Here is a 10,353-nt window from a genome sequence, read left to right as displayed (position 1 = left end):
TCCAGTAAACTCCAGCACCCAACAAGGTAAAATTCACAATGTCTGACATCTAGTAAAAATTACGAGGCATGCAAAAAGACAGGAAAATGTGACTAATAACCAGGAGAAAATGCAATGAACAAAAACAGACACAGGCCCAACAATGTAATGGCTACTAGCACGCTGAACTCTGAAACAGACACACAGATGACAGAGATGCTGGAATTACCCAACAAAGACATTACAACAACTACTAAAAATACACTCCATATGTTTAAGAAAGTAGAAGAAAACATGAACATGATGAATATATTGAATATATTAAAGATCCAAATAGAACCTCTAGAAATGAAAAGTATACCTGAACTGAAAAATACATTAATAGTAGTTTAGACAAAGATAAATTAGATATAGAAAAAAGACAAAGACAAGAACAAATAATTCTAAATTCTCCATTAGTATAAGAAAATTCATCCTTTTAAGAAGATATAATTTTCTCTGCATTGCCGTTAAGTTTAAGGATAATGGATTTAATGTTAGGGTTAGCAGTAAGGGACAGAAGAATCACTGCTTGTGTTTTCTAGATTTGATCTTTGTAGGACTATAAATTGAGATCTTGATTGAACATTAGATCCAAGACAGTGCTGTCCAATAGAAATATAATGCAGTCACATATGTAAATTTAAATTTTGTAGTAGGCACATTAAAAATAAAAAGAAACAGGTAAAATTAATATTAATATTTTTAGTCTAATATAGCCAAAGCATTAAAATTTCAGTACCATTAATATTTAAAATTCCACATTTTTTGTACTAAATCTTTGAAATCCAGTGTTTATTTTACACTTAGAACACATCTCATTTCACAAAAATCCCATAAGGTCAGTATTACTATTATCCCCATTATACAGATGGGAAACTGGGGCACAGAGTATTTAAGTAATTTGCCCAAAGGCATAAGTTAGTACTAGATGGAGCCAGAATCAAAATTTGACAATCTGACATCAGCGTCTATGTATCCTACTCAATTTTGCTATCTCTCCAAGCAGTTTCTCCTCAGTATGTTGCCCTATTCTGGAAGGGAACAATAATCAGTCAGTTTCAAGAGTTCATAGGGGCTAGAACACTTTAGATCTTAGTGTGCTTTGCACTCATTCCCTGTGAATTGTGCAGAACCCTGTCCAGCTTCAGATGCTAAACTCAAGTTGACAGACTGTGCCTTCCAGAGTCCGGCTAGCTATTTTGGAGTTACTCTGTTCTCATGTCTATTAGACAACGGTTCCTTCCCTTTGCTTCCTCCTGCAGAGATGAAAATATTACATACATATTTTGACCAGTGACCTGTCCCCACGTGCTTGTATGTTGGAGCTCATGGAGTTACCTTGTCATTTAGTTTTGTTGCAAAAATTGTAGGTGGGTTTTTGGTTTTGCTATCTAGTTTTTCTGCCCATTTTCATGTAGAGATTCAGGGAAATTCAAACACTAACCCTGCCACTGCCACCATCTCCACAGGACCTACAACTTGTTTTATATTCACACAAGACTCTTTCCCTGGACCTACCCAGTATTTCCAAATAATGCCATTACTTACCTTCCAAACATTCAATAGCTAATTACTTGTAATCAATTTCAATTGCAGGAAGGAGTACAGGGAAAACAATCCCAAACAATCCCACTGAGGAACAGTGGGGTGCGATATCTAAAACAGTAGTTTTCCAACTTGGCTGTGCATTGTAATTACCCACGGAGTTTAAAAACTGCTGAACCCTGGGTGCCACCCCTCAAGAGATTCTGATTTAATAGTCTAGGGTGTTTGGATTTTATAAAGGTCTCCAGTCTAATAGACAGTATAGTGATAATAGTTAGTAATACTTAAAAATGCTATATTGTATGCTTAAAATCAAGATCTTAAGTGATCTCACAACACACAAAAAGTAACTATGAGGTGATGGATGTGTTTATTGATTATAGTAATCACTTCACAATGCATATGAATATTAAATCATATTGTACATCTTTAAAAAATCACATTGTACGACCTAAATACAAACAATTTTTATTCATTAGCTGCTGTTTTTCCCATACCACCAAGCAATTCTCGAGTTCTTGACAGACACATACTAGGGGTCCTACATATAAACTCCATCCTGACACTATCTACCTGTAGACAGCATCAGATCCTACAAGTTAAAGGCTCAGTCCCACAGGACCACCCCCTTTTCAGATGCCAATCGCAAGTCCAGGTTGTCACCTATGCTTCTGACCAACCAGCAATAGATCAGAGGGTCCCACAACCCCCTTCTTAGGTTCAGTTCATTTGCGAGAGTGGCTCACAGAATTCAGAGAAACATTTACTTAGACTTACCAGATTATTATAAAGGATGTCATAAAAGACACAGATGAAGAGGTACGTGGGGTGAGGAACAGAAGGGCCTAAGTACAGGAACTTCTGTCCCCACGGAACTGGGGTACTATCACTCTCCCAGGATGTAGATGCCTTCACCAACAGGGAAGCTCATCAAATCCCACTGTTCAAGAGTTTTTATAGAGCTTAACGCCCAGCCCCCAAACCTTCCCCTTCCCTGAGGTCAGTGGGTGGGGCTGAAAGTTCCAACTCTCCAATCACTTGGTCTTTATGGTGACCAACCCCATTCTGAGGCCATGTCACTTCATTAACATGAACTCAGTGTGCTCCAATAGGCTCCTTATGAGAAACAAAAGATACTCATATTACTTCTGCAGATAAAGATTGGTCCAATTGTGGGTTCAAATCATTTCATCTTCCCCATAGCTCACAATAATTCATCTATTTAACGCCATCAACCATTAATTAGTCAACTCAGATGAAAAAATAAATTCTTATACCTTGATATCTATCATCAATGGGGACCAGCTTGTTCCTATCACTGGTTTTGCCCTTATTCATTAAATTATGTGGTAGTGATTCAGACCAAATGCTTCTCCCTAAGAATATATATGCCTTGCCTCTGTGCCTACTTGTTACATAATACAAGAGGTGCAGGAGATGTACAATTAAACAGATTTCTAATTGCTTTTCTCTCACTAAAATACAAATACTCTCTGGGCTCTAGTCTCTATCCATTTGGCTCATGTCCTGCCAGATCCCATTAGGGAAAAACTTCCTGAGGTCAGCCATTTAGTCACATTGGCAATTTAATGTTTTGGGGAAGGAAAAGTACTCACCCACTTAGGAAAATAGTTTAAAATAACTAAAGGAAATTTATTCTTTCCTTTGGAACAAAGCCCACAATCAAGCTGCAACCACTTACAAGGACCCACTATTTTTTCAGCATTATAGGTGCTCGAGGAAACTCATGGTGTTTTCCACCATCTGTACTTTCCCTACACCCAGGCCCATCTTCTCTGTATGTAGGCCACAATCTTTAAGTCCTGGGGTTCTCTGGGAGCCATTTTTTGGGTACCCTCCTATCTTGAATCCATGCACCTACCATAGTTTTCCCGTGTGATGCAAATGAAACACATTTCCTTTTAAGTAACTCCTTTTCCTGCTGCTTTATCCCAGAGGGCCTGTTCTTTCCCAACTTTCCTGATAATACTGACCTTATTCATGTCAACAGTTGTCTCTCCCATTATCATAGTGCTCACTTTTCTAAAGAAATGGATGATGCTAATTTAGCTGGTAAATATGCTAAATCGTATTCATTAGCTCCCTATCTTTAACTTTAGCTTCACTGATCAAATATCTAATGCTTTCTGTCCCAGCACAAGTTCTAGACCAGTACAACTCTGTGAACATCTGCCATAATTTAGAAAAGTCCCTCTCGTCCAAGTCACAATTTCTATTGCATTTGCAGAGAGATGTCTTCTGCAGAGAGATGTCTTCAATGGCATGGCAAGTTCTCACAGGACTTAGCCTTCAGCCTGGTAAGGGTCTCATCAAGTGATCATGTTTCCTCTCTCCCATCCGGTACATACTTGTACAAGCTATTTTCACCAGAATGTTTTTTTTTCCACTGACTTATATCTATAAACCAGATCAGACCACTTTATTTCTGGGAGAGCCAAAGTATTACTAAAATCAATCCCTGGATATTGTTTGGTTTCAGATTACTTACTTTGAGGGGACAGAACTCTTTAGTCAGTTGTTCAATAAACCAAGTGCCTATTACTGAATGCCTATTATGTACCAGGCAAAAGGGACATTAAAATATACAGATGGTTCCTAACCATAAAAAACTCAAGTCTCTCATTATACACACCCATAAACAAGTAACTTTCATACAATCACTAACCCTAGACCCATTTGGCTGCAGGCTACCACTCCCTTCAAGACTCCCTTCTTTTCAGTTACTGTGGTGCTTATGATGCATTTAAACCTCCTTTACTTCAGTGCACCGAAGATGGGGCTTCAAGTCTCAGAACTTTCTTCCACTACACATTCTAGCCAGCAAGAGGTATAAATCAGTGAGATTTCAAAGCCATTTCTGCTCTAGCTTTGTGTTTTAGGATACACAGTGCAGAGCTGACTTGGAGATTCCCAGTCTTTGGTCACTAAGCCTCCATTTGACTTACCACGTTTCTTGCATCTTGAGGCAGCTGTAAAGAGAGGGCATTATAGAAACAGAACACTCTGGAATGCTCTGGTCAGGCAAAAATGAAAGCAAGGGATATGGACAGGTACCTGAGGAGCAATCCGTACTCTAACATGTCTGAAACCCAAAAGTTCTCTCTGAACATAATACAAAAACAGCAATATCCTTATCTTTAATAACCAGTTAAACTAGATTCTTATGGACCATAATGAGGAAATTACTCTTTTTATCCCATTCCAATTGCTTCTGCTTTTTAGCTAATGCTTATCAAATTACTGAATACTACTACTCATTAGTCAGCTATTTAGATAATAAAAAAATATATAGACCAAAGAACAGTATAGATCACTTTGTGTTTATTACACGTTTAACTGAATTGTTTCAAATTACAGAATTCAACTCCAAAATAAGGTCATTAATGTCTGTTATTATTCACTTGCATTTTTCCCTCCTAAAACACCTTAAAGACATGTGCATGGGTTCAGTGCACTTTAGTGGCTCACAATCATGAGACAAAGACGACATTTATCCATAAAAATTAAGACAAATCACTCAATATTTTAAAATATTATTGACATGAAATAAAATAAAGAAAAAAATAAAATACTGCGTTTTTACCACAACTGTTTTGGTAGATGATAGAATATTGTTTAAAATAGTGCTCCTCTGCAGAGCATATGCTGTGGTTGGCATGCTTGGCACACAAGCACTTGGGAACTGCTCAGCCTCCTCTTGCAGTTGTTTTAGAAGGACCCTTACTCGGGGCCCACTTTCCCCTGAGCTTGATCCTTCCTCCACCTGGTCTTAAGACTTTTCTGTCTTCCCTTTATTCTCCCCAGACTCACCCTTGCTGCCACCTGCCTTCTCCACAAGATGCCTGGCCCAGAACTTAAAACACTGAATTAGTTTAGGCAGAATATATACCGACTGCTCTGAAGTTCTTTAAAATCTTTCCTACTATTGTTGTTTTTAAAACCATAAAAATATAGAAATCCTGTCACCTTACTTTTTATTTAGAGAGTTCAAAAAGAACAAAAGTGACACCATGTTCCCTTTGGCAGACCCCAAATCATGCTCCCAGCCCTAACCTACTATTACATGTCTCCCACCACCAGATAGCTCTATAGTTCAGGCATGTCTCTCATGACAACAGCTGCTGCCACTCATGAACACCCTTGTAACAAAGCAGTAGCTCACTGTAATATCTCCCAGATACTATGCACCTACTTGCTGGGCACCTCACATCCACTGCTCCAGCCTCAATGGCCATGCAAACACCTGGAAGTAAGGCTATAAAGATCCGGGAGCACCTCCTCTGCCACACGCTGCATTCCTCTGACAAGTGAAAGGGTGCTTCCTATCTCTTTGCCAGACTAACAGCAGAATCAGGTGGGGGTACTATTGACACAGGTAGGACAGAGGAAGCTGATGAGTCGAGCCACCAGTGTCCACCATACCCCCCGAGACAGCACATTCCCTTCACCATAACACCACTGGGAGCTTGACGATGAATCTCATCTTCTATTCAAAAGGAGAAACCTACACAGGAAATTCATCACTCTACCCTGCTCTTAGAGAAAAGTTTCACTGTATTTTTAAAAGCATGAAATTAACAAGGTGTTATTTTTTAAATGAATAACTTAAACATTAATTTAAAAAAATACTGTTTTGTTTTTAGGGAGGAATATGCTAGACACAAATGACTAATGAAATCTATCAGCTCTGGCGAAATCACCTTAGCATCTTTCAGACCAGCTATGATTAATGAGATCCCCTAAAAGCAGAATTCCACATCTGGGTGACAAATAACACCAATTAACCAGAGTACTTACTGCGATGATTTAAAACTACATTACCTGAATAGTCTCTATGGTGAAGTATCAGAAAAAGTGAAATATTTCCACAGCACCATAAGGTTTTAGAAAACAGAATTTCAGCTTTTAATGTGAATGTACAATCTCAAGATTCTGGTCCATCATTCCTATTAGTCTGATAACAGTCCTGACAGCGGCCACATAGGCACAACCATCCATGAAAATGATACATTTTACTGAAGAAACCGTATGGTACACTGAGTCACTGTTTTGGTTGCATCCACTGAGTGTTAGTGGATTCAAAGGCCAGGAACAACGGTTTCGCCATTTATACTCTAATCACAAATTTTAACTTGCCAAAAGAACCGAGGTGGTAACTAAGGTATTTGTCCTAACTGAAAAAGTCCTCTTGTATCTGTTTGCTTTGGTACTGCGTGCTCTTGTGGGTGTTGTTTCTGTATGACAGTATTTTGTAAATGGTTCTGAGTTTTTAACATAAGGATATAGTTACTCAATTTTAAAAATAAATGCAAGTGGAAAACAGACAAATTCTGTAGCCAAATTATCTGCCATTATGTACAACAAGTTATCTGTAATACAACCTGTATCACAGACTGGATCCACCAATACCCAGCATGCTCATGGATCTCTTGAATTTAGTGTATGCTGTGCCAACTTAGCGCAACACTGACGTAAGCAAAATAGAACTGAAAGGACTAACTTGCCCACCAAAGAGCATTTGCTGCATTCCAAAGCCAAATATGAATTAGGTTTGGGAGGATCAATTCCATGTCACCCCTCCATTAATGCAGAGAACTCAGACTTGGCTTTACTGCAAATCTGCTAGCACTAGAGTAAATTTGCTATAAAATTACTTATAACAAAATAAATATTTTCAGTCCCTCTACACTAAGTGATATATAAATCATTAGTAGTTTGTAACATTAGCTTAGGTCACTCTTTGAGACCCAAACATACTGTACAATCCTGAGTAAAAGGTTAGAGATACAGTTTCTTGATGATTTTCTTGACCAGGAATCATAAAGACAACACATAACACCACCATTTGTAATAATCCCCATTTTCATTAACAGTACCATGAGTTCTTTTTACTTTGGTAAATAAATTTATCTGTGTAAACCATTTATTTTGATGGAGTAAAATATAAGCAGAGCTTCTGCTAGGAGCCCTCCATCACCTTTTGACACTGATACAGTAAATAGTCAGGAAGAGGGGAGCAGGAGGACCTGAACCAGAGGGCTAATACGTCACCATGCACTCGGAAATGCAGCAAGCAGGGGCTGGATGGGAGCAGCTGACAAGCCAACAGCCCTTCGTTGCCTACAACAAAACAAAAATTAAAAATTCTTTAAGTCCAAAGAACTTCAATAGACATTTCTCCAAAGAAGATATATAAAGGGCCAATAAGCCCATGAAAAGATATTCAATATGACTAATCATTAAGGAAATGCAACTCAAAACCACAATGGAATGCTTCTTCACACCATTAGGATGGCAGTTACCAAAATAAATAAACAAATAACAAGTGTAGGTGAAGATGTGGAGAAATTGGAACCCTGGGGCATTGCTGGTGAGAATGTAAATGGTACAGTTGCTGTGGAAAACGATTTGACAGTTTCTCCAAAACTTAGATACAGAATTACCACATGCTCCAGCAATTCTACTCCTGAGCATATGACCAAAAGAATTAAAAGTAGGAACTTGAACACAGACGTGTGTGCACCCATATTCACAGCAGCATTACTTACGATAGTCAAACAGTGGAAACAAGCCAAGTGTCCAATAGACGAATGGGTAAGTAAATGTGGTATATTCATACAATGGAGTAGTGCTCAGGGTTAAAAAGGGACTTTTGACACATGGATGAACCTTTAAGGCATTATGCTAAGTGAAATAAGCCAGTCACAAAAGGACAAATATTGTATGATTTCACTTATAGGAGGTACCTAGAGTAGTCAAATTCATAGAGAAGGAACACAGAATGGTGGTCGCCAGAGGCTGGAAAGGGAGGGGACATGGGGAGTTAGTATTTAATGGATACAGTTTTAGTTAAAGAAGAAAAAGTGCAGGAGTCCATGGTGATGGTTGCATAACAACATGAATGTGCTTAATGCCACTAACCTGTACACTTAAAAACGGTTAAAATTGTGAATTCTGTTATGTATATTTTACCACAAAAAAAATTCTTTAAGTCTGAAGAACAGATTCATCTGAAAAATACTCTTAACAAGAAATACGGCTCTAAGAAATCTGACACTTGTAAGAGCTGATTTGTGTTCTGACTGTGAAAAAGCCCTTATAAACACAGTTTTGCCTTTTCATAACTACGAACCTATAATGTCAACAACATGAAGTCTCAGTTTCTGCTGCAGGGTCTTTAGGGCAGAAGGCAGAGCAGCTTGAGAGTCTGACATTTTTACATTTTGCTTCACATCATTTGCGAAGGATAACCAGAGTTTGCCAAAGTCTTCAGTTGAGATTTTTAATGGCCTGAAAATAATTTTTAAAATTAGATTAATGTCAAAAAGAATGAAATTATTCTAAACAAATAAATATACATTTCAAATGACACATGGAGATAAAACAATCATTGTAAATCTGCGTCCCACAAAACTTATGTTTTTAAACCTAACATGATTAAAATGCTGACCACCATCCTCTAACCTGATGAAAATAATCAAAGGAGATGTTATTAAAGTGCAAATATCTTTTCAACAAATCACCCAGTTCTCTCTTTTTCTGAGATTTAGTGATTTCATTAAATTTTACAAAGTAATTTCATGAATCATTCAAATATAATATGAAACGTACACTTTGCATTTGTGAATAATGAGAAACTCTATCAAAGTCACGTGCAAGAGTATGAATACGAAGACCCAGTACCTTAAGTAATTTATACCAACAGAAAGGATTTTAGTAAAAGTATTTTAAAAATGGTTCATGAGACTGAAGATTAAATAGTAAACATGGGTATCTTGGGGTGGGATTAAAGCAAACTTTTATATTGTACTTATATTTTTCGATAGCATTTGAATTTTTATAAGTACGCATTGATTTTATAATTAGGAAAAATATTTTTAAAGATACAGAGGATTTTATTAATACACACAAAAGAACTGTTTGTGTTATGTATATTGTGCTTCTTCGGGTTAAAAATGCTCACCATAGGATATACCTTCATAGTCAAAGAATGTAAGTTTTTTGAAGGCTGGATTCTATCTTATATAGCTACACAGGCATAAATACTCTTTGACAGATTGACAGACATGTTCTTACTAAAAGACTTTAAAGCGTCAGCAAAAATTATAACACAAGTGGATGTGTGGAGATTAAAACAATTTTACAGATAATCACTGGTATTCTGCATTCTTGGTTCAGGCGGCTTTCATTTTAAAAAATGTGTGAATACAGTACAAAATATTTATAACACTAACTGAGAGCAGAAAAGTTACAAGGTCATTTGTGATTATTTTGGTAACACTGCACAGTGTCTAGTATAATGCTAAACACTTACTGTATGTCTAATAAAAGTTTAATAACTTTGTTGAGTAATTCTCTGGCAACTCTCTAAAATTCAATGAACAGATTTTATGAACGAATTAATCAAATCAATGAAATACAAATGAGAGAAACTTTAAAAACTTTTTTTAAAAAAAGCAATGCACAATCTTTAAAAGTTTTACTTTAATATTAGTTTCTCTCAGAAGTTTTCCAAGATCACTAACCAATCCCAACCTAAATCAGGTCCCAAACTATAATCAGTCATTGTACCACTTCCTTTCTCTTCATAGCACAAATCACAATTATACTCGTATATGCATTTGTATGATTGTTCAATGTCTCCTCCCTAGACTGGACACTCTCCAAAGGTAGGAACTGTGTCTACTTTTGAATTGTTATACTCTCTAGCACCTAGGATAGTGCTTCTGTCCACAAAAGAGGCCTAATAAATGTCTGCTAACTGAA

General features: G+C 37.2%; 1 protein-coding gene across 1 annotated transcript in view; it reads right to left on the bottom strand.

The window, feature by feature from the left end:
* Nucleotides 1–4,885: 4,885 nt before the first annotated feature.
* The window catches only part of AP4E1 (adaptor related protein complex 4 subunit epsilon 1), a 53,276-nt gene continuing 47,808 nt past the window's right edge, over nucleotides 4,886–10,353 (bottom strand). Inside the window, exons 20-21 of the mRNA XM_081049983.1 lie at nucleotides 8,720–8,877; nucleotides 4,886–7,707 (exon numbers count right to left, since the gene is read on the bottom strand). Of these exons, the coding sequence (XP_080906109.1) occupies nucleotides 7,547–7,707; nucleotides 8,720–8,877 (319 nt within the window). The 3' untranslated portion in view covers nucleotides 4,886–7,546. The remainder of the gene's footprint in view (nucleotides 7,708–8,719; nucleotides 8,878–10,353) is intronic.

The sequence above is a fragment of the Rhinolophus hipposideros genome (genome assembly GCF_964194185.1).
Source record: "Rhinolophus hipposideros genome assembly, chromosome: 5".
Classification (NCBI taxonomy): Eukaryota; Metazoa; Chordata; class Mammalia; order Chiroptera; family Rhinolophidae; genus Rhinolophus; species Rhinolophus hipposideros.
The sequence above is the reverse complement of the archived record's forward strand: the minus strand, read 5'-3'. Positions and strand labels throughout refer to the sequence as shown.